Here is a 23,792-nt window from a genome sequence, read left to right as displayed (position 1 = left end):
TCATCGTCACAATTTCTACCGCTTCCTGTGTCCCCGTCTGAGGGATTTTTCATCACTTCCTGTTCTGACAGGAAGAGAATACCCCGACACTCCTCCATCTTTAATGGTGTCAAATGTTTCCCTGCTGAGATCAGAGAGAAAATTCTACTTCGTGTCTTAAACCACTCTGATTGGCCGAGGCCTTTCCAGGCCCCACCCACCCTCCTCCACAGGGACGCACACAGAGGTTGAGGATGCAAATCAGACACAGGCACAGCGACTGCTCATTTCATGTCGGTTTATATACATACAGTTATACAGGTCGGTCTCAGCGCTCAGAGTCCCATCCGAGGAATCCAAACACTTAAATAAAATCATCATAAATAATAAAACACCAGACGGTGGGGGGAGGGGGGAGGGGGGGTGGTAAAAATAAAAAGAGTGACAAAAAGTTTCACTTCCAGCAACCACAAAACATCCACTGGACGGCCGGAAGCGTAGTGTTCAGGGACCTCAGAGGACGAGACGTTCAGAAAGGGGGAGGGGGGGAAGGCGGAGTCTGGGAGTAGAATGGGGCGTTCCCAAATCTAGGAGGTTACAAAAAATGGATATTAATTTGGTGTGGGGGGGGGGGGGTAATAGAGGGGCGCAAACACCCCAAATTCACAGATCTGCATTGCAAGATTCTCTCCCTCCCCTGCCAGCCAAGGGAATGTCAGCTTCCATCCAATGCTTCTCACAGGGGTGTCCTCTTCACCACATACTCCTATTCCTCTATGGAGATCACAGACAGGAAGTCAGCTGGGTGTAAGGAAAGATTTCCTCTCCTCTGCCCCCCCACTGATCCCGCACTTTACTGCCCCCCTCTCACACTGATCCAACACTTTACTGCCCCCCCCCCACACTGATCCCACACTTTACTGCCCCCCATCTCCCGTCCCATCTTCCTGAATAATATTCAAACCGACTTAAAAAAAAAAAAAGTAATGATTCTTTAAATCTCAACTCCGCCCAAAAGGATCTTTTCATTGTATAGAGGAGGGGGGGGGGAGGAGTCACTGGAGAGATTTACCTCCACTTCCTGTCACAGTGACACACGTTCTCATTTCTTGGCCTGGTGTCACTGGGAGAGGAAGTGAGGGAATTTCTCCTCAATGGGGACACAGCCAGCAAAAAAAGGCCCAATAGGTTTTCTGCCTTTAAAGCTGTAGAAATGTGGGGGGGGGGGGGGGGGGGTTGTCTGGAGTTGAGCTTTAAAGGCCCTTTTTGCGGCGTGCGTTCTCCACCCATTACGGTGCCTTTTAAAACTCACATTGACGCTTAAATAACTTGCGTTTGCCTTAAAAAAAACTAAATCATTGTCACTTTCAGATCCCCAAAAACACCCAAAATTCACCCACGTGCAGTTTTTTTTTTTGTCCGCAGCCAATATGGTTTCTAAAAACCGACCAATCAGACGCAGCGTCACAGCCGCAGGAAACCATAAAACAAAAGCGCAAAAAAGAGACCCAACGCAACCTCAGAAACCCGACTAAAGGCTAAAAACAAAAAACTTGGGAAGCCCCGTGGGGGTGGGGAGAAGAGATAGGCAGGGGAGGGGCTGAGATGGGCATGGGAGGGGATGAGATAGGCAGGGGAGGGGCCAAATAATTGCAAAATTGGTAAAAATAATCCACAAAAAAATAGGTGACGGCTCCGGGAGGAGAGTTGGCACACAGCAAAGGGGGTTGGGATACACCGGCTCCACGGTAACAAGTGATTGGAGGAGGTAATGGCCACACTGTATAATGAGGTCACGGCTTGTCACACTCAAGGATTGGGGGGGTTGGGGGGGGGGGTGGTGAGCCCCAAAATTAGGCAGCAAATGCTTTCTCAGTTTGTTTTTTTTTTGGTCCGAGTTTACTCAACGCAGCATCAAGAACAGCACAAAGTTCTAGGAACCGTCTACTTCAAAAAAATAGATATATTAAATAGGAAACGTGAATCCAGAAAAAAAAAAAAAAGGGGGGGGTAGGGGGGAGGGGTCCTCGTGAAGGGTAAGGCAAATCGGAAGAGGAGGCAACACCCCCCTCCCCCGCTTGTAACATTCACCATGGGCATGGTGGTGGCAGAGCGTCCTGTCAGTGATAAGGGGTGGGGGGGGAAGAGCGCCGGGCCCCTCCCCCGTCCACACGCACTACAGCGCTGGTCCGGGTCTGGACGTCAAGCTCAGCGGCGCAGATTAGTCAGCGGCTGTGGGAGGCTCCAATGGTCCAGGAGTGAAAACCTCTGTAACTGCCGATCCCGTCTCACTGCGGAAACAAACAAAAAGGGAGTGACTACCAGGGAGGGGAAACTAGCTCAGCCAATCAATGGCTACAATCCCTAGGAATACGGGAGTCCCGGCATCCAATCATGACCAGCGAGGCGGGAGTCCCGGCATCCAATCATGACCGGCGAGGCGGGAGTCCCGGCATCCAATCATGACCGGCGAGGCGGGAGTCCCGGCATCCAATCATGACTGGCGAGGCGGGAGTCCCGGCATCCAATCATGACTGGCGAGGCGGGAGTCCCGGCATCCAATCATGACTGGAGAGGCGGGAGTCCCGGCATCCAATCATGACCAGCGAGGCGGGAGTCCCGGCTACCAATCATGACCGGCGAGGCGGGAGTCCCGGCATCCAATCATGACTGGCGAGGCGGGAGTCCCGGCATCCAATCATGAGACTGGCGAGGCGGGAGTCCCGGCATCCAATCATGAGACTGGCGAGGCGGGAGTCCCGGCATCCAATCATGACCGGCGAGGCGGGAGTCCCGGCATCCAATCATGACCGGCGAGGCGGGAGTCCCGGCATCCAATCATGACCGGCGAGGCGGGAGTCCCGGCATCCAATCATGACTGGCGAGGCGGGAGTCCCGGCATCCAATCGAGAGACTGGCGAGGCGGGAGTCCCGGCATCCAATCATGAGACTGGCGAGGCGGGAGTCCCGGCATCCAATCATGACCGGCGAGGCGGGAGTCCCGGCATCCAATCATGACCGGCGAGGCGGGAGTCCCGGCATCCAATCATGACCGGCGAGGCGGGAGTCCCGGCATCCAATCATGACTGGCGAGGCGGGAGTCCCGGCATCCAATCATGACTGGCGAGGCGGGAGTCCCGGCATCCAATCATGAGACTGGCGACGCGGGAGTCCCGGCATCCAATCATGAGACTGGCGACGCGGGAGTCCCGGCATCCAATCATGAGACTGGCGACGCGGGAGTCCCGGCATCCAATCATGACCGGCGAGGCGGGAGTCCCGGCATCCAATCATGACCGGCGAGGCGGGAGTCCCGGCATCCAATCATGACCGGCGAGGCGGGAGTCCCGGCATCCAATCATGACCGGCGAGGCGGGAGTCCCGGCATCCAATCATGACTGGCGAGGCGGGAGTCCCGGCATCCAATCGAGACTGGCGACGCGGGAGTCCCGGCATCCAATCATGAGACTGGCGACGCGGGAGTCCCGGCATCCAATCATGAGACTGGCGACGCGGGAGTCCCGGCATCCAATCATGAGACTGGCGAGGCGGGAGTCCCGGCATCCAATCATGACCGGCGAGGCGGGAGTCCCGGCATCCAATCATGACCGGCGAGGCGGGAGTTCTGGCATCCAATCATGACTGGCGACGTGGGAATCACAAGCATTGCTATAGAAAATCTCGGCAATCAGCCAGCAGAAGCAGCACATGGGGGGGGGGGGGGGGGTTGGAGATCCCTTAAAGCTCCCCCACCGGCATGGTACAGCCCAGCAAAGCTCAGTAATGCGGCCTGGCGGGTGGTCTTGCCTCTCTCTCTGTCTTTGATGAGCCCGCGGGGGAGGGTAACAGTGCAGCTCCACGTCCCAACTTATGGAGAGAGATAGGAGAAATGTTAAAGATGAGGCACAGACATCACTCGGGGGTCAGAGGAGGAGAGGAAGGAGGAGAGAGAGGAAGAGGAGAGGAAGGAGGAGGAGAGAGGAAGAGGAGAGGAAGGAGGAGAGAGAGGAAGAGGAGAGGAAGGAGGAGAGAGAGGACGGAGGAGAGAGGAAGAGGAGAGGAAGGAGGAGAGAGGAGAGAGGAAGAGGAGAGGAAGGAGGAGAGAGGAAGAGGAGAGGAAGGAGGAGAGAGGAAGAGGAGAGGAAGGAGGAGAGAGGAGAGAGGAAGAGGAGAGGAAGGAGGAGAGAGGAGAGAGGAAGAGGAGAGGAAGGAGGAGAGAGGAAGAGGAGAGGAAGGAGGAGAGAGGAAGAGGAGAGGAAGGAGGAGAGAGGAAGAGGAGAGGAAGGAGGAGAGAGGAAGAGGAGAGGGAAGGAGGAGAGAGGAAGAGGAGAGGAAGGAGGAGAGAGGAGAGAGGAGATAGGAAGGAGGAGAGAGGAGAGAGGAAGGAGGAAGAGAGGAGAGAGGAGAGAGGAAGGAGGAGAGAGGAGATAGGAAGGAGGAGAGAGGAGAAGAGGAAGGAGGAGAGGAGAGAGGAGAAGAGGAAGGAGGAGAGGAGAGAGGAGAAGAGGAAGGAGGAGAGGAGAAGAGGAAGGAGGAGAGGAGAAGAGGAAGGAGGAGAGGAGAAGAGGAAGGAGGAGAGGAGAAGAGGAAGGAGGAGAGGAGAAGAGGAAGGAGGAGAGGAGAGAGGAGAAGAGGAAGGAGGAGAGGAGAAGAGGAAGGGAGGAGAGGAGAAGAGGAAGGAGGAGAGGAGAAGAGGAAGAAGGAGAGGAGAAGAGGAAGAAGGAGAGGAGAGAGGAAGAGGGAGAGAAGGAGGAGAGAGGAAGGAGGAGAGAGGAAGGAGGAGAGTACAGACATCACTCGGGGGACTGAAGAGGAGAGAGGAAGAAGAAAGAAGAAGAAGGAGGAGGAGAGGAAGAGGAAGGAGGAGAGAGGAAGAGGAAGGAGGAGAGAGGAAGAGGAAGGAGGAGAGAGGAAGGAGGAGAGAGGAAGGAGGAGAGAGGAAGGAGGAGAGAGGAAGGAGGAGAGAGGAAGGAGGAGAGAGGAAGGAGGAGAGTACAGACATCACTCGGGGGACAGAAGAGGAGAGAGGAAGAAGAAAGAAGAAGGAGGAGAGAAGGAGGAGGTTCAGACATTACTCAGAGGTTGGATATAAGGAGGGAATACGAGTACAGACATTATTCAGGGGGAGTCAGAGGAGGGAAGAAGGGAGGAGAGAGGAGGCGAAAGAAGAGGAAAGAAAGAAGAAAAAGAGAAGAAAAAAGGGAATAAGAAAGAAAGGGAGGAGGAGGTACGGACATCACTCAAAGGATGGATATAAGGAGGGGATACGGGTACAGACATTATTTGGGGGTCAGGTATTAGGAAGGGGGGGGGGGGATACTTACAAAGCTGATCTCTGTCTCTATCTGATTGGGGTCCAGAATTCCATCATCTTCCTCCTCCTCCTCCTCTTCTCCCGTCTTCCCTGACTCCAGCCTGCAAATCCAAACCAAAGCAATGAGAAGCCACAACCAGCAGGGTACAGTTCCGGTCCCCCTCGAGTCCGCGTCCTCCCTCCTCTCCCGTCTACCCCCCCCCGCTTCCCTCAAGGGCCCGCATCTCCCCCCCACCTTTCCTCAAGGGCCCACATCTCCCCCCGCCCCCCTCAAGGGCCCGCATCTCCCCCCCACCTTTCTTCAAGGGCCCGCATCTCCCCCCCCACCTTTCCTCAAGGGCCCACATCTCCCCCCCGCCCCCCTCAAGGGCCCGCATCTCCCCCCCCACCTTTCTTCAAGGGCCCGCATCTCCCCCCCACCTTTCTTCAAGGGCCCGCATATCCCCCCCCGCCCCCCTCAAGGGCCCGCATATCCCCCCCACCTTTCTTCAAGGGCCCGCATCTCTCCCCCCACCTTTCCTCAAGGGCCCACATCTCCCCCCCCACCTTTCCTCAAGGGCCCACATCTCCCCCCGCCCCCCTCAAGGGCCCACATCTCCCCCCCACCTTTCTTCAAGGGCCCGCAACTCCCCCCCACCTTTTCTCAAGGGCCCGCATCTCCCCCCCACCTTTCCTCAAGGGCCCGCAACTCCCCCCTACCTTTCCTCAAGGGCCCGCATCTCCCCCCCCCCACCTTTCCTCAAAGGCCCACATGTCCCCCCCCCACCTTTCCTCAAAGGCCCGCATCTCCCCCCCCCACCTTTCCTCAATAGCCCGCATCTCCCCCCCCACCTTTCTTCAAGGGCCCGCATCGCGCCCCCCCCACCTTTCCTCAATGGCCCGTGTCTCCCTACCCCTCAACGGCCTGTGTCTTCCCTCCCCCCCACGGACCCATGCGTTTTCCCTCCCCCTCTCAGGAACCTGCGTCTTCCCTCCCCCGCACACAGTGATGCTCTTACCTCTCCCGTGTGTACAATTCTTGCTCTGTGGCTTCTGTTTTGTGCACTTCCACCCCCACTGACCTACAAGACAAACAGATCAGTCCAAAATCTTCATCTCCTGCAACTGACTGCAAGGTAAGTCCCAGCGGCGCCACCTACCTGTGTGCAGGAGAGTTCAGCCCTCCGCTGCCCAGGGAGGAAGTGGACAGGGTGGTGGCCAGGGAGTCGCTCGCCGCTTCATCTACAGGGGGCGTCCGGGGCAAAACATCCGGCCGTCCGTACAGAGCGCCTGTGTGAAGAGGAAGGTCAGAGCGACTCTACAGTGGGAGGGCACAAAGGACAGAGAGGGGAGGAGTCTTACCTTGGTCTGACTCCGCCTCTGGATTCAGGTACTGCTTGTTTTCATCTGCCAGCTGCAGCTGGGTGGGGACCATGGCCTGAGTCCCTCGGCGTGCCACGCCCCCCGGCATTGTCCGGCTCTTCTTGGATGGCGAGGCTTTCACTGCGAGCAAAGGGCAAAGGTTACACAGAAGGCGGCACAGACCTGGCGGCCAATCACAGCGCAGACATACAAACGGCGGAACTTACATGGAACTTTCTTAAACACGGTCCCGCACATGAACTTCTGGAACCGCTCGGCGTAAAACCCGGGTCTGTGAACCGAAACCGTGTCCTGAAGGCCAAACACAATCCGTTATCATTGTTATAGTGCTGACAGAGAACCAGAGGAGCTTACACTCTAATCTCCCCTCCCCCACATCCGTCTCTGTACCAGAGGAGCTTACACTCTAATGTCCCCTCCCCCACATCCGTCTCTGTACCAGAGGAGCTTACACTCCAATATCCCCTCCCCCACGTCATTCTCTGTACCAGAGGAGCTTACACTCCAATATCCCCTCCCCCACGTCATTCTCTGTACCAGAGGAGCTTACACTCTAATCTCCCCCCCCCCCACATCAGTCTCTGTACCAGAGGAGCTTACACTCCAATCTCCGCTCCCCCCCCACATCAGTCTCCGTACAGAGGAACTTACACTCTAATGTCCCCTCCCCCACAGTCACATGAGTCTCTGTACCAGAGGAGCTTACACTCTAACGTCCCCCCCCCCACAGTCACATCCATCTCTGTACCAGAAGAGCTTACACTCTAATGTCCCCTCCCCCACAGTCACATCAGTCTCTGTGCCAGAGGAGCTTACACTCTAATGTCCCCCCCCCCCCCACAGTCACATCAGTCTCTGTACCAGAGGAGCTTACACTCTAATGACCTCCCACAGTCACATCAGTCTGCATCAGAGGAGCTTACACTCTAATGTCCCCTCCCCCACAGTCACATGAGTCTCTGTACCAGAGGAGCTTACACTCTAATGACCTCCCACAGTCACATCAGTCTGTATCAGAGGAGCTTACACTCTAATGTCCCCTCCCCCACAGTCACATCAGTCTCTGTACCAGAGGAGCTTACACTCTTAAGTCCCCTCCCCCCACAGTCACATCAGTCTCTGCACCAGAGGAGCTTACACTCTAATGACCTCCCACAGTCACATCAGTCTGTATCAGAGGAGCTTACACTCTAATGTGCTCCCCTCTGGCGCCCCTCTCAGGTCACTTACCCCATCGTGGACCAGAGCTTTCCAGGAGTGTTCCAGCTTCTTGATGAACCTGCGGAGAGAAGGAGTCAGTCACAGGTAGGGATTGCCGGCTCCCCCTCCCCCCTCCCCCCTCCTCCCCCCCACCATTGAGAAGTGGTGGACGGCAGCCTGCTGGTTTGGTACTGACCTGTAGGACTGCAGAATGTCAATGACTCCAATATACAGCAGGAGGCGCTCTCCCCTGGTATTGCGGGCTGGAATACCGCCCATCCTGCGGGAGGAAGGGACATATTGTCGTTAGAATTAGGAGACCACGTTGGCAAAGCGTTTTTTTTTCCCCCAGGTCAGATCTGCTCAGTGGTGACACAGTAATGAGGGGACCAATGTTGGAGGCATAGGGACACCATGACCATTCCTTTAGGACAGAGGTGTCCAACCTGAGGCCCTCCAGATGTTGCAGGACTACATATCCCATGCTTCTCGGTCAGCTAAGAGGCTGGCAAGGGAGTATGGGAGATGTAGTCCTCCAACATCTGGAGAGCCGCAGGTTGGAAAACCCGGCTTTAGGACATCTGACCCCTGGCCATCCATACAGTATTTCCAGGGCTCAACAAATCCCAGTCACCAGGTCAACATGGCGACCGGAAACCATGCCCCCGCCGGCCCACCCACTCGATCTTCTCCCCCAATCCCTGCACTCAAAGTCAGGGCAAGGGGAGAGTAGAAGCGGCAGAGAGCTGGGAGGAGATATGGGGCGGAGGAGAGGAGAAGCAGCAGAGAGCTGGAAGGAGATATGGAGCAGGGGAGAGGAGAAGCGGCAGAGAGCCGGGAGGAGATATGAGGAGAGGAGAAGCGGCAGAGAGCCGGGAGGAGATATGGGGCGGGGGAGAGGAGAAGCGGCAGAGAGCCGGGAGGAGACATGGGGCAGGGAAAAGGAGAAGCGACAGAGCCGGGAGGAGACATGGGGCGGGGGAAGAGGAGAGGCGGCAGAGAGCCGGGAGGAGATATGGGGCGGGGGAGAGGAGAAGCGGCAGAGAGCCGGGAGGAGATATGGTGCGGGGGAGAGAAGCGGCAGAGGGGCGGGAGGAGATATGGGGTGGGGGGAAGAGGAGAAGCGGCAGAGAGCCAGGAGGAGATATGGGACGGGGGAGAGGAGAAGCGGCAGCGGGGTGGAAGGATATATGGGGCGGGGGAGTGGAGAAGTGGCAGAGAGCCAGGAGGAGATATGGGGTGGGGGGAAGAGGAGAAGTGGCAGAGAGCCAGGAGGAGATATGGGGTGGGGGAGAGGAGAAGCGGCAGCGGGGTGGAAGGATATATGGGGCGGGGGAGAGGAGAAGCGGCAGAGGGGCGGGAGGAGATATGGGGTGGGGGAAGAGGAGAAGCGGCAGAGGGGCGGGAGGAGATATGGGGTGGGGGAGAGGAGAAGCGGCAGAGGGGCGGGAGGAGATATGGGGCGGGGGAGAGGAGAAGCAGCAGAGAGCCGGGAGGAGATATGGGGTGGGGGGAGAGGAGAAGCGGCAGAGAGGCGGGAGGAGATATGGGGCTGGGAAGAAGAGAAGCGGCAGAGAGCCCGGAGGAGATATGGGGTGGGGGAAGAGGAGAAGCGGCAGAGAGCCCGGAGGAGATATGGGGTGGGGGAAGAGGAGAAGCGGCAGAGGGGCGGGAGGAGATATGGGGCGGGGAAGAGGAGAAGCGGCAGAGGGGCGGGAGGAGATATGGGGCGGGGGAAGAGGAGAAGCGGCAGAGATCCGGGAGGAGGTGCGGGCTGGGCTCTCCCCCATCCTGTCAGTGGAGAGCTCCTCCATAGAGCGGATCGCTCTTACATCACACGGTACCCGCCCCCTAGCCACACCCCCGGGAGATGTAGTCCTTGGAGAAAATGGGGGGCCAGGGGGAAGGAGAAGCAGCAGAGAGCTGGGAGGGGGTGCGGGCTGTGCTCTCCCCCATCCTGTGTAATCTGGAGCACTGTTATGACTGGGGGGGGGGGGGGGAAGAGGAGGAGGGGGAGGAGAAGGAGGAATTTGGGTAGGAGGATTTACGCTAAGAGGGTTTTATTTTTTTGGGGGGGGGGGGAAGGTTATGCTAGGGGCAAGGATTGGGAGGGGAATAATGGGGAAAAACTTTAGTTGGCTCCTAGAATCAAAGCACATTTGTGGGGCCCCGCAGTATTTCTGTAGCAGTATACGGGGTATATAGAAGAACCTACTGATCGTCGGTCTCGATGGGGCCCCCTCGGCGTGCCTCTCCCTGGATGGACTCCATGGCGGTGGAGTAGAGCGCCTTCTGTGTGATGGGTTTCCGGGAGTCGGCCTGTGTGCCGGCTCCATCCGTTACCGTGTGCTCCCTCTGCGCGTGGTCCATGTTGTGGACGCCGACCAGTAAACTGTAGTCCATGATCTTAAAGCTCTGCAGCACCTGGAGGGGGGACAGACATGGGTCATGTGATTATTGTCAGAAGAGGGGGTGAGGTCACGTGATCACCAAGAGCCAAGGCGGAGAGCCCTCACCAGGCAGTCTCTCTGGATGGTCTTGCACAGGGCGCTGTGCATATCCGGGTCCAGGAAGAGCCCGTCCGGCAGGTCCTGCATGAAGTCCAAGTCCTTGTAGGTGGGGAAGTTTTTCTCCCGCTCCTTTGGCGAGGCACGCCTCTTGTAGGTGGAGCCCTTCAGGTCGTACTTCAGGTGCATCTTCACTGACCTGGGCAGTAAATTGTTCATAACTACGATCCGGATGTTCTTCCCGCCCGCCTGGACGCAGTACAGTCCGAAGAATTTAGGTAGGAGGGTGCGGGGGTTCTGGTTCAGGTTCTAAAACAAAAAAAAGAATCGTGCCATTACCTCCTGCTGACCCTAAATGGGTGTGAGACACACAACTCAGGGTAGTCCCACCCCACATGGTACGACCCAGGGCACATGAGACACGCAGGATACACCGCCCTAAGCAGACATAGTATGGTCCAGGGCATGGGAGAGACAATGCAGGGTGCTCGGCGTACCCACCCAGCACACGTAGTATGACCAGGGCTGTGGAACACATTGCAGGGTAAGGCAAAACCCCTTCCACCCCAGGCACATGGTATGACCTGGGGCATGGGACACAATGCAGGGTACTCTGCATCCCCCAGCACACATGGTGTAACCAGGGGTGTGGGACAACACAGGGTATCCCGTCCTCCACCCCTGAATACATGGTATGACCTGTGCTATGGGTCACACAAGGCAGGGTACTCCATCTCCCCCCCCATACTTGGTATGACCCAGGGTATGAGACACAAAACACAGGATACCCCCCCCCCCCCCCCCCTAGCATATGTGGTATGGACACAGGGCATTGGACACGCAATGCAGGGTACTCTGCTACCACCCCCTATACAGATGGAAAGACCCAAAGGACACACATTACACAATACTTTGCCCCCCCCCCCCAAGTACATGTGGTATGACCCAGAGCTCAGGGTATTCCATCCACCCCATGCACACAATTTGATCTGAGGAATAAGACGCAATTGCAGGGTAGTCCACATCCCCCCCCCCCCCCCAGTACACCTGGTAAGACCCCAGGTATGGGACACACTATATGTAACAATACACCCACCCCCCAGACGCATAGGACACAAGACCCAACCCAGGCCATTTCCCCACCCCCTCCTTCCCAGCACATGTGTAAAGACCCAGAGCATGGGAAACACAGTGCAGAGTACTCCACCCCCCCCCCCCCAGCACATATGGTATGACCCAGGGCATGGGACACACAATTCAGGGTACTCCCAGCACACACAATTTAGGGTACTCCCAGCACACATGGTATGGCCCAGAGCATGGGACACACAATTCCATGTACTCCCAGGGCATGGGACACACAATTCCAGGTACTCCCAGGGCATGGGACACACAATTCCAGGTACTCCCCACTCCCAGCACACATGGTATGACCCAGGGCATGAGACACACAATTCAGGGTACTCCCCACTCCCAGCACACATGGTATGACCCAGGGCATGGTACACACAATTCCAGGTACTCCCCACTCTCAGCACACATGGCATGACCCAGGGCATGGAATAAACAATTCCAGGTACTCCCCACTCTCAGCACACATGGTATGACCCAGGGCATGAGACACACAATTCCAGGTACTCCCCACTCTCAGCACACATGGTATAACCCAGGGCATGGAATACACAATTCCAGGTACTCCCAGCACACATGGTATGACCAAGGGCATGGGATACACAATTCCAGGTACTCCCCACTCTCAGCACACATGGTATGACCCAGAGCATGGGATACACAATTCCAAGTACTCCCCTCTCCCAGCACACATGGTATGACCCAGGGCATGGGACACACAATTCAAGGTACTCCCCTCTCCCAGCACACATGGTATGACCCAGGGCATAGGATATACAATTCCAGATACTCCCCACTCTCAGCACACATGGTATAACCCAGGGCATGGGACGCATAATTCAGGGTACATCCCACTCCCAGCACACATGGTATGACCCAGGGCATAGGATATACAATTCCAGATACTCCCCACTCCCAGCACACATGGTATGACCCAGGGCATGGGACACACAATTCCAGGTACTCCCAGCACACATGGTATAACCCCAGGCGGCACCTACCATGTAATATCCAGGCAGCAGTTTCTGCAGGAACTCCGCCTCCTTGTGTTGAACCGTCTTGATAATAAACTCGTCATCACCGGACACGTAGAAGAGAGAACCGCTGGCCCCGGAATTGGAAAGTTCTATCAGGGGTTCGTTGCACAGAGAATACTGAAAAGAAAAGGAAGAGTCACCTCCTGGCTGCACGCGGCTCTACGCCGTCACTGTGCAACCGATCGATGGATTTACTTACCAAATAATCGTCTGGCCGAATGCCAAAGAGCTCCCGAAAGTAGCGGAACGCCACCGGAGCGTACGTCTTAAATCGGAAGTCATTGTAGTGATGGGCAGGGGTGAGATTACTGCCCTCGCTGCAGGTAAGACAGAGAGAGACCATTAGAGGGCGATGAGGAGGTACCGGGTGAACTGTATGGAACATTAGGGGGCGCTGAGGAAGTGCTGGGTGAACTGTATGGAACATTAGGGGGCACTGAGGAGGTACCGGGTGAACTGTATGGAACATTAGAGGGCGCTGAGGAGGTACCGAGTGAACTGTATGGAACATTAGGGGGCGCTGAGGAGGCACTGGGTGAACTGTATGGAACATTAGGGGGCGCTGAGGAGGCACTGGGTGAACTGTATGGAACATTAGGGGGCGCTGAGGAGGTACCAGGTGAACTGTATGGAACATTAGGGGGCGCTGAGGAGGCACTGGGTGAACTGTATGGAACATTAGGGGGCGCTGAGGAGGTACCGGGTGACATGTATGGAACATTAGGAGGCGCTGAGGAGGTACCGGGTGAATTGTATGGAACATTAGGGGGCGCTGAGGAGGCACTGGGTGAATTGTATGGAACATTAGGGGGCGCTGAGGAGGTACCGGGTGAATTGTATGGAACATTAGGGGGCGCTGAGGAGGTACCGGGTGAATTGTATGGAACATTAGGGGGCGCTGAGGAGGCACTGGGTGAATTGTATGGAACATTAGGGGGGCGCTGAGGAGGCACTGGGTGAACTGTATGGAACATTAGGGGGGCGCTGAGGAGGCACTGGGTGAACTGTATGGAACATTAGGGGGGCGCTGAGGAGGCACTGGGTGAACTGTATGGAACATTAGGGGGCGCTGAGGAGGTACCGGTGAACTGTATGGAACATTAGGGGGCGCTGAGGAGGTACTGGGTGAACTGTATGGAACATTAGGGGGCGCTGAGGAGGCACTGGGTGAACTGTATGGAACATTAGAGGGCGCTGAGGAGGTACCGGGTGAATTGTATGGAACATTAGGGGGTGCTGAGGAGGCACCGGGTGAACTGTATGGAACATTAGGGGGCGCTGAGGAGGCACTGGGTGAACTGTATGGAACATTAGGGGGTGCTGAGGAGGTACCGGGTGAATTGTATGGAACATTAGGGGGCGCTGAGGAGGTACCGGGTGAACTGTATGGAACATTAGGGGACACAGAGTTGGAATGGTGGGAGGGGGAGTCAATGAATAAAGAAGGGGAGGAGCATCAGATGACAATGCTGATTGGATACATACGCAGGGAAGAAGATACTCTCCACCACATAGAAGTCTTGCATTAGGACGTCTCTCTCGGGTTTGGTGCTGAGGCTCCCCACCGTGTGTGTGATGCCGAGTTGGATGGCTCCTTTCAGTGCAGAAGACGTCGTCTATGGAAGGGAGGCGGGGTGAGAGAACCGATCACAATACTCAGCAGCTGATAGGATAAGAGAACGGCACCTACCTTCTTATAGGTTGTCTCCCCTGTAGAGTCCACACTCCGATGTCCAATCTTCTTCATTGTCTGCGTGCCAAACTGGCCGGATGCGCTCGGCATCTACAACAGAACACCGCAAAGACTTCAAGAATAACTCCACCTTACAGACCACGCTACACCAATACTTAGAGTGACTTAACATGGTTGAAGCCGCACCCCCACCAATCAAACGGAGATCCCAAACCTACCAACCACCGAGACCCAAGGCCGCCCAACCACCGAGACCCAAGGCCGCCCAACCACCGAGACCCAAGGCCGCCCAACCACCGAGACCCAAGGCCGCCCAACCACCGAGAACCCAGGCCGCCCAACCACCGAGAACCCAGGCCGCCCAACCACCGAGACCCAAGGCCGCCCAACCACCGAGAACCCAGGCCGCCCAACCACCGAGAACCCAGGCCGCCCAACCACCGAGAACCCAGGCCGCCCAACCACCGAGAACCCAGGCCGCCCAACCACCGAGAACCCAGGCCGCCCAACCACCGAGAACCCAGGCCGCCCAACCACCGAGACCCAAGGCCGCCCAACCACCGAGAACCCAGGCCGCCCAACCACCGAGAACCCAGGCCGCCCAACCACCGAGAACCCAGGCCGCCCAACCACCGAGAACCCAGGCCGCCCAACCACCGAGAACCCAGGCCGCCCAACCACCGAGAACCCAGGCCGCCCAACCACCGAGAACCCAGGCCGCCCAACCACCGAGAACCCAGGCCGCCCAACCACCGAGAACCCAGGCCGCCCAACCACCGAGAACCCAGGCCGCCCAACCACCGAGACCCCAGGCCGCCCAACCACCGAAAACCCAGGCCGCCCAACCACCGAGAACCCAGGCCGCCCAACCACCGAGAACCCAGGCCGCCGCCCAACCATCGAGACCCCAGACCACACATACCGTTCCTGCAGATTCTCCCGGGATGCTCCTCTTCATAGTGGTGGCAGCTCCTGCAGACAATAAAAATGGCACATTGTACAAATTCCTCCATAACACCCTGAGAGCCCCCACCCCACACACTAACACACAGCTTTATGTTTCACACAATTCAAGACCAACCAATCCGCAACTTTATGGTTACAGCTTTAACAGCGCCCCCTACTGGTCAAGATATCATGAAAACTGTCATACAAGAGACCCTCCATGGAGAAGAGACAGTTCAGTGTTTGGTGAATACTAGACAGGTAGCCACCCCCCCTCCCCAACAGTTTATTCTGTGCCCATTATGAGGGGTTCCCACCATCCCTGTGCTGAGTTCCCGACTCTGTACACCCGCTGTGCCCATTATGAGGGGTTCCCACCATCCCTGTGCTGAGTTCCGGGGTCTGTACACCCGCTGTGCCCATTATGAGGGGTTCCCACCATCCCTGTGCTGAGTTCCGGGGTCTGTACCCCCGCTGTGCCCATTATGAGGGGTTCCCACCATCCCTGTGCTGAGTTCCCAGGTCTGCACTGAGGGGTTCCCAGGAGGAACAGAAGCCTCATTGCAGGGCAGCCGTTGTTGAGAATGCTCATTTCCTGGCCTGTCTGGGGTCTGATATGTGGTAAAACCAGAGGACCAGCATGACCCTGGGGGGGGGTATCTGGTATTCTCAGCAATGGCCGCCTCGGCTCCTCTCCTTCCCTTTATTGGAGTCAGGAATGCAGAGCGGAGTCGCAGCAGACCCTCACATGTCGCAGACATTTCCCATCTCCACCTGGAGGGGTTCCGGAACTGCCAGAGACATGCCGGGTCCTGCAGATCTCCCAACCGCAGACCAGCGGATGACTCATCGCAGACGGAGAATCCATTCAGGGGTGGAGCGGAGGCTGACAACAACTCCGTATGCAGTGCTGTCCAAACAGCGGCCCCAGGGCCAAGCCCAGCCTTAGAGAAAAGCTCCGCCCACCGATCTTTCTATTCCAACCCACATCCAGCTCAGTAAAGGAGAAATCCATTCATCTTCCCAGCAACCATTGCAACAGTACAGAGGGGAGCTTTGTACCGTTCACCTGTTCCAGGATCCTGCGGCGGCTGGCCTCTGATTGGTCCCGGCTTCAAATGGTGGCTTGGAGATCGAGGGATACCTCACTGTGCCTAAGCGGAGCTCCCCTGCGCCTTGCAGTGACCCCGGCGCTCCTCTGTGCCGCCGCCTCCTCCCGCCAACCTAGTAACAGCAGGGCAACACTCAACAGTGGCCCCTCAGGGACTCTACCTTTAACCATGACCTCTAGGGACCACCTCAGTCATCCCAATGACCCCGGGTACATCCTCTATTAACTGACCCCAGGGCCTCTTGTAACACCCCGTTTCTAAAGGGGGGCCTCCATTGTCAACCCAATGATTCCCCCTCCTACCTCAGGGGCCTCCACTGTCAATTCAGCGCCCTCTCTGTGAACCCAACAACCCCCCTTCTTCCTCAGGGGCATCCACTGAAAACCCATCGACCCTCCTCCTTCCTCAGGGGCCTCCGCTGTCAACCCAACGACCCCCCCTTCCTCAGGGGCTTCCACTATCAACCCAACAACCCCCCTCCTTCCTCTGGGGCCTCCAGTGTCAACACAACAACCCCCCCTCCTTCCTCTGGGGCCTCCACTGTCAACCCAAACCCCCCCCTCCTTCCTCAGGGACCTCCACTATCAACCCAACAACCCCCCTCCTTCCTCTGGGGCCTCCACTGTCAACCCAAACCCCCCCTCCTTCCTCAGGGACCTCCAATATCAACCCAACAACCCCCCTCCTTCCTCAGGGGCCTCCACTGTCAACACAACCCCCCCCTCCTTCCTCAGGGGCCTCCGCTGTCAACCCAACGACCCCCCCTTCCTCAGGGGCCTCCCCTGTCAACCCAACGACCCCCTCTCCTTCCTCTGGGGCCTCCACTGTCAACCCAGACCCCCCCCCTCCTTCCTCAGGGGCCTCCAGTGTCAACACAACCCCCCCCTCCTTCCTCAGGGGCCTCCACTGTAAACCCAACGAGCCCCCCCTCCTCCTCAGGGGGGCCTCCTGCTCTCAACCCAGCAATCCTCATCCCTGGGGAGGCCTCCTCCCGTCAAACCAGCGACACTCCAGTGGCCTCCACCATCAACCCCCCCCTCCCTAGGGGCCTTTAATGTCAACCCAGTGACCCCCCCCCATCCCTGGGGGGCCCATTTCTGTCAACCCAGGGACCTCCACTGTTAACCCTACGACCCCCCACCTCCAACCCTGGAGGGCCTATTTCTATCAACCCAGCAACCCCCCCCCCCCGGGGCCAACCCAGCAACCGGGGCCTCCTCGTCAACTCCTGTGTCACCCAATGACCCGTTTCTCCTGTGACATCCCCATCCCCCCGCAGCCTCACATACACCCCAGCATCTCCTGCAGTCTCCTTCCTGTGGATGGGGACTCTCATCCCAAATGATGACTCCCCCCCCAGGATCCCTCACCCAATAGAAGCCTAGAAAAGGTGCTGCCAGTGCTGGGGATTCCATTCTCCACAAACTCTGCAGATCCATGACTGAGGCAGCCAGTCAGGTACAGGAGCAGGGGGATGGGGATGAGGATGATGGGGGGGGGGGGGGGGCGTCTCCCGCCTGTTGACATGGCGGCGTGGGCGTGGTATCCCACTCTTCGATGGTTCCAGAAGCGGTCCGGCGCCATCATTCTTTATGATATTAATAGCAGACACAGCAAATATTATAAATCTGGAGAGCGGAATGGAGGCCGGCCCCTGCGGAGCTCCCTTGGTCTCTTTCAGAGGGAGGTCAGCAATGGCGGCCGGCCCCTGCGGAGCTCCCTTGGTCTCTTTCAGAGGGAGGTCAGCAATGGCGGCCTCCATATACAGAACAGAGGATGCAAGCCGCATGCTGCATACACAGGAGGGGGGTACATGCACACGGCACGCCCGGTACCTCTCTGGGACACGCATGTGCCGAGGCCGCAGCACAGGAAGCCCAGCACTGGAGGAGAGAAAGTAGAGAAGGAATTAGGAAGCAGCCGTCTCCCCAGAGGAGCTTGCAATCTAATTCTAATGGACAGTATAGGGGTTCAGTGAGGGGACAGGAGACAAAGTCCGGGGGTCCCCGGGGAATGTGCAGGGGTCACCCCTGGTACAGCACAGTGAGGAAGGGGGAGGGGATTTGTATCTGGGGTACAGCCTTGTCTATAGTCAGAGTTTCCCTTTAATCCAGGAAGAGGCAGTCAGTGTTATACCCATCAGACTGAGGGGGGCGCTGCGGACCACCCGGGGTGTCAGGTGACATCAGACCCGCTAAAAAGAATATCCACCAACCTCACACAGGAGGGGCAGAAAATGGGCAACATGAGGGGAGGGGCAACCAAAACAGGATGGAGGAGTGATAGAGGGGGGGGTCAGCAGTATTCACAGGTAAACTTGGTACACAACAAATGGGGGGGGGGGGTATTCTCCGGTACACACAGGAAGGGGGGGGGGTATTCTCCGGTACACACAGGAAGGGGGGGGGGGTATTCTCCGGTACACACAGGAAGGGGGGGGGGGGTATTCTCCGGTACACACAGGAAGAGGGGGGGGGTATTCCCCGGTACACACAGGAAGGGGGGGGGGGTATTCCCCGGTACACACAGGAAGGGGGGGGGTATTCCCCGGTACACACAGGAAGGGGGGGGGGGTATTCCCCGGTACACACAGGAAGGGGGGGGGGTATTCCCCGGTACACACAGGAAGGGGGGGGGGTATTCCCCGGTACACACAGAAGGGGGGGGTATTCCCTGGTACACACAGGAGGGGGGGGTATTCCCTGGTACACACAGGAAGGGGGGGGTATTCCCTGGTACACACAGGAAGGGGGGGGGGGGGGTTATTCTCTGGTACACACAGGAAGGAGGGGGGGGTATTCCCTGGTACACACAGGAAGGGGGGGTATTCTCTGGTACACACAGGAAGGGGGGGGGGGGGGAAGATTCCCTGGTACACACAGGAAGGGGGGGGGGGTATTCCCTGGTACACACAGGAAGGGGGGGGGGTATTCTCTGGTACACAAAGGGGGGGGTATTCTTTGGTACACACAGGAAGGGGGGGGGGGGTATTCCCCGGTACACACAGGAGGGGGGGGTATTCCCTGGTACACACAGGAAGGGGGGGTATTCCCCGGTACACACAGGAAGGGGGGGGGTATTCCCTGGTACACACAGGAAGGAGGGGGGGGGGGGTTATTCTCTGGTACACACAGGAAGGGGGGGGGTATTCCCTGGTACACACAGGAAGGGGGGGGTATTCCCTGGTACACACAGGAAGGAGGGGGGGGGGTTATTCTCTGGTACACACAGGAAGGAGGGGGGGGTATTCCCTGGTACACACAGGAAGGGGGGGGGGGTATTCCCTGGTACACACAGGAAGGAGGGGGGGGTATTCCCTGGTACACACAGGAAGGGGGGGTATTCTCTGGTACACACAGGAAGGGGGGGGGGGTATTCCCTGGTACACACAGGAAGGGGGGGGGGGTATTCCCTGGTACACACAGGAAGGGGGGGGGGGGGTATTCTCTGGTACACAAAGGGGGGGGGTATTCTCTGGTACACACAGGAAGGGGGGGGGGTATTCCCTGGTACACACGGGGCAGGGGGGGACGGGAAGTGTCTTGCACAGGTAGGACCGGTCGGGTTGCTCGTGTGACGTCATGGCGCCCAGACAATGACAGGAATGCGGTCGGATCGGCATGGTTACCGCCGGCTATGGAAAACATTGCCAGCAGCTGAGTCATGTGATCCGTTCATTCCTACATTCCTCCCCCGCCTGGAGAGGAACAACAAGTCTCAGCATTCCCCCCCCCATTGCACAGACCCCCTCCACCCCCCCAGCTCAGCTCACATTACACAGACAGGAAACTCTTCCCCCCAGACAGCACTGACGTCACTCCAGCTCAGGATCAGCCAACATGCTGGGAGCTGTAGTCCCACAAACTATCCCAGACCAACCAATGAGCCCACCGAACAATGATGGGACTTGTAGTCCCTCAATCTTTGCAGATCGGGGGGGGGGGGGGGAAGCGGGAATCTATGGAAAAACGGGTTCAAATAAACCTACTGCGGGATGCTGGGAGTTGTAGTCTCGCATTGTCCGGTAACTCTGCAATGTTGGGAGTTGTAGTCCAGAGGTCTCAGGGAGGTGTGTGATGTTGGGAGGTGTAGTCCAGTGGTCTCAGGTAGGTGTGTGATGGTGGGAGTTGTAGTCCAGTGGTCTCAGGTAGGTGTGTGATGTTGGGAGTTGTAGTCCAGTGGTCTCAGGTAGGTGTGTTATGTTGGGAGTTGTAGTCCAGTGGTCTCAGGGAGGTGTGTGATGTTGGGAGTTGTAGTCCAGGGGTCTCAGGGAGGTGTGTGATGTTGGGAGTTGTAGTCCAGAGGTCTAAGGGAGGTGTGTGATGGTAGGAGTTGTAGTCCAGCAGACACAGGTAGGTGTGTGATGGTGGGAGTTGTAGTCCAGAGGTCTCAGGGAGATGTGTGATGGTGGGAGTTGTAGTCCAGGGGTCTCAGGGAGGTGTGTGATGTTGGGAGTTGTAGTCCAGAGGTCTAAGGGAGGTGTGTGATGGTAGGAGTTGTAGTCCAGCAGACACAGGTAGGTGTGTGATGGTGGGAGTTGTAGTCCAGAGGTCTCAGGGAGATGTGTGATGGTGGGAGTTGTAGTCCAGAGGTCTCAGGTAGGTGTGTGATGTTGGGAGTTGTAGTTCAGAGGTCTCAGGTAGGTGTGTGATGGTGGGAGTTGTAGTTCAGAGGTCTCAGGTAGGTGTGTGATGTTGGGAGTTGTAGTTCAGAGGTCTCAGGGAGATGTGTGATGGTGGGAGTTGTAGTCCAGAGGTCTCAGGTAGGTGTGTGATGTTGGGAGGTGTAGTCCAGTGGTCTCAGGTAGGTGTGTGATGTTGGGAGTTGTAGTTCAGAGGTCTCAGGGAGGTGTGTGATGGTGGGAGTTGTAGTCCAGAGGTCTCAGGGAGGTGTGCGATGTTGGGAGTTGCAGTCCAGAGGTAATATCCGAGCTGTCTGATGTGTTTACTCCTCTAGCTGTGGGGCGAGTCACCACATTCCAGGTGACGTCACGCCGGTGACAGCTCCGGGTATAATTAGTGTGGATTAGGAATAGGAGTTCCCCTGTGTGACGCGGATCTGAAGGAAATAAAAGTGGGGCCCTATGGGGTCCTCACCTCTGGGGGCCCCTCTGCCCTGTATAAGGTGGGAGGAGGGGAACCTTCAACCCCTAGCTATACAATATGGGGGTGCTCACCCCTATAGAGACTTCCAACTCCCCCATTACAGGATGGCAGATGGGGAACGGGGGGTCTCCAGACGTGCCCCCCCCCCATTCAGCAACTCTGACCCATCACAGGGGGGAGCTCCTCATCTCTGAGGGGCTCCCCCTATACAGGGCACTATGGAGGTCTTACCATGGCAGTATCGGGGGGGAGGTGCCCATCACCAAAGAACCCTCCCCCCGCAAAAGGCAATATTGGAGGAGGGGTCCTTGCTTCTGAGGGGCTCCTCCTCCTCCATCACATGGCCGTACTGGGGGGCTCCTCCCTTCCATACAGGTCAGTATCAGAGGAGGGTCATCCCACAAGGGGGCCCCCCAATATACAGGTCAGTATCAGAGGGGAGTCCTTACCCCCCGGGGCTCCTCCCACTTTACAGGTCAGCATCAGAGGAGAGTCCTTACCCCCCGGGGCTCCTCCCACAAGGGGGCCCCAATATACAGGTCAGCATCAGAGGAGAGTCCTTACCCCCCGGGGCTCCTCCCACAAGGGGGCCCCAATATACAGGTCAGCATCAGAGGAGAGTCCTTACCCCCCGGGGCTCCTCCCACAAGGGGGCCCCAATATACAGGTCAGTATCAGAGGAGAGTCCTTACCCCCCCAGGGGCTCCTCCCACAATGGTCAATGTAGGTTTTTGTGATATCTGGGGGGGGGGGGGGCCTCTCCTCCCCCATACAGCATTATTGGGGGGTCCTTTCCTTCCAGTGTGTTCCTCGGTGCGGCAGTATCAGGGGGGGGGGGGGGTTTCTTACCGTTGAGTGACCCCTCCCCCAGCAATATTGGGGGGGGGGTTCTTACTTCCAAGGGCCCCTCCCCCATTAAAGTATTGTGGGGGAAGGGATTACGGCCGTTTCTCTCACCTGGACTGGAGCCCCCCATGGACTCGGCGGCGGACGCCATCTTGGAGCCTCGCTTTGCGTTGATTGGCCGTCAGGAACCCCAAATCTCAGCGGGGGGAGGGGCGTCTCATGAAGGGTCCTTCGGCTACAAGGAGGGTTCTGGGGGCCCCTATATGAGGTCACATCCCCCGAGAGGGGCCCCGGACAGTGATGGAGGTTCCTCGGGGCGTCTTGGCTTCCTGTGGCCCCTCTGTGATGGGGTTATTGGGGGCCCCTTGGCGGTTCCGGATCCTGAAAGCTTCCTGGGGCCCCTCAATATACTCAGCAAGGCGCGGGGGTCCTCAGGGGCCCCTCACAGTGGCTCTAACACAGGAGTGTCTTCAGGGGGCCCCTAAACGTCTTCACAAGGGGCCCCTGAGTGATATTATCCCAGAGCTGCTCCTTGGGCCCCTCGAATACTTCAGCCAGGGGCCACACACAGGGCGAGGTGGTCAGGGGAGTTCCTGGGGGCCACTCAGGTCCTCCAATAAGGGCCCCAGCGACGTCTCAGCGGTCAGGCGCTCCTCCTCTGTTTATCCGGATCTGACCGCGGGGCAGGCTGGGAGATCTCCCGGTCTCTGGCTCGGTCGCGGCCTCTGGAAGGCGGCGCATGCGCAGACAGCTCTGCCCAGAGGAGGCGGCGCGCGATGACGAACGTTGGCGTGCACCAGAAGCCACGCCCAAAGCGCTCGGGGGCGTCACGTGACACGGAAGTGGCTGCGGGGAAGCCACACGTGGTGCCCGGAATAGGCTCAGCCGCCCCGCCCACTCACTTTAACCAGTTGCTGACCAGGCCTTGTTTCTTGGCACTTTTTGTTTACAAGATGAAATCAGTATTCTTTTTATTGGCAGAAAATTACTTAGAACCCCCCAAACATTATAAATTGGTATTTTTAGCAGAGACCCTGAAGAATAAAATGGCGATTGTTGCAATTCTTGTACGTCACGCGGTATTTACGCAGCAGTTTTTCAAACGCAATAGAAAAAAAAAATAAACTATATATAATAGGAGGTTCTTAATAATTTTCTAGCAAAAAATAGTTTTTTTTTAAATGTCATTTGAAATTTATTACATTTTAAATATTTTTAGCAGAGATCCTAGGGAATAAAATGGCGATGGTTGCAATTCTTGTATGCGACAAGGTATTTGCGCAACAGTTTTTCAAACGCAATAAAAAATAAATAAACTATATATATATATAATGGGAGGTTCTAAGGAATTCTCTAGCAAAAAATCGTTTTTTGTTTTTTTTTAATTGCATCTGAAATTTATTACATTTTAAATATTTTTAGCAGAGACCCTAGGGAATAAAATTGCGATTGCTGCAATTTTTGTACGTCACACGGTATTTGCGCAGCAGTTATTCAAACGCAATAAAAAAAAAATAAACTATATATAATAGGAGGTTCTTAATAATTTTCTAGCAAAAAA

General features: G+C 56.9%; 1 protein-coding gene across 2 annotated transcripts; it reads right to left on the bottom strand.

Annotated features, from left to right (window-relative positions):
- Nucleotides 1–1,707: 1,707 nt before the first annotated feature.
- On the bottom strand, nt 1,708–22,992 carry PIP5K1A (phosphatidylinositol-4-phosphate 5-kinase type 1 alpha). Of its 2 annotated transcripts, none has more exons than XM_082275746.1 (16): nt 22,343–22,992; nt 15,146–15,195; nt 14,221–14,313; nt 14,016–14,146; nt 12,730–12,847; nt 12,495–12,647; nt 10,372–10,671; nt 10,071–10,279; nt 8,052–8,135; nt 7,886–7,934; nt 6,862–6,946; nt 6,635–6,775; nt 6,433–6,562; nt 6,292–6,354; nt 5,304–5,394; nt 1,708–2,270 (listed from the first exon to the last, which is right to left on the bottom strand). In XM_082275746.1, the coding sequence occupies exons 1-16, from the start codon at nt 22,380–22,382 to the stop codon at nt 2,268–2,270; spliced, it is 1,740 nt and encodes a 579-aa protein (XP_082131872.1). In that variant the 5' UTR covers nt 22,383–22,992; the 3' UTR covers nt 1,708–2,267. The 2 variants fall into 2 exon arrangements, with proteins under 2 accessions (XP_082131872.1, XP_082131871.1); XM_082275745.1 differs by lacking the exon at nt 1,708–2,270 and adding an exon at nt 3,733–3,846.
- Nucleotides 22,993–23,792: the final 800 nt, after the last annotated feature.

Source organism: Pelophylax lessonae (genome assembly GCF_965119305.1).
Source record: "Pelophylax lessonae genome assembly, chromosome: 13".
Taxonomy (NCBI): domain Eukaryota; kingdom Metazoa; phylum Chordata; class Amphibia; order Anura; family Ranidae; genus Pelophylax; species Pelophylax lessonae.
This window is presented reverse-complemented; position numbering and strand designations above follow the sequence as displayed.

Coding starts and splice junctions, on each gene's coding strand:
- PIP5K1A (XM_082275745.1), bottom strand. CDS start 22,382: ATGGCGTCCGCCGCCGAGTCCATGGGGGGCTCCAGTCCAG. Junction 12,648..12,729: donor TTCGGCCAGACGATTATTTG/GTAAGTAAATCC, acceptor TTTTCTTTTCAG/TATTCTCTGTGCAACGAACC. Junction 6,776..6,861: donor CGTGTTTAAGAAAGTTCCAT/GTAAGTTCCGCC, acceptor CTTTGCTCGCAG/TGAAAGCCTCGCCATCCAAG.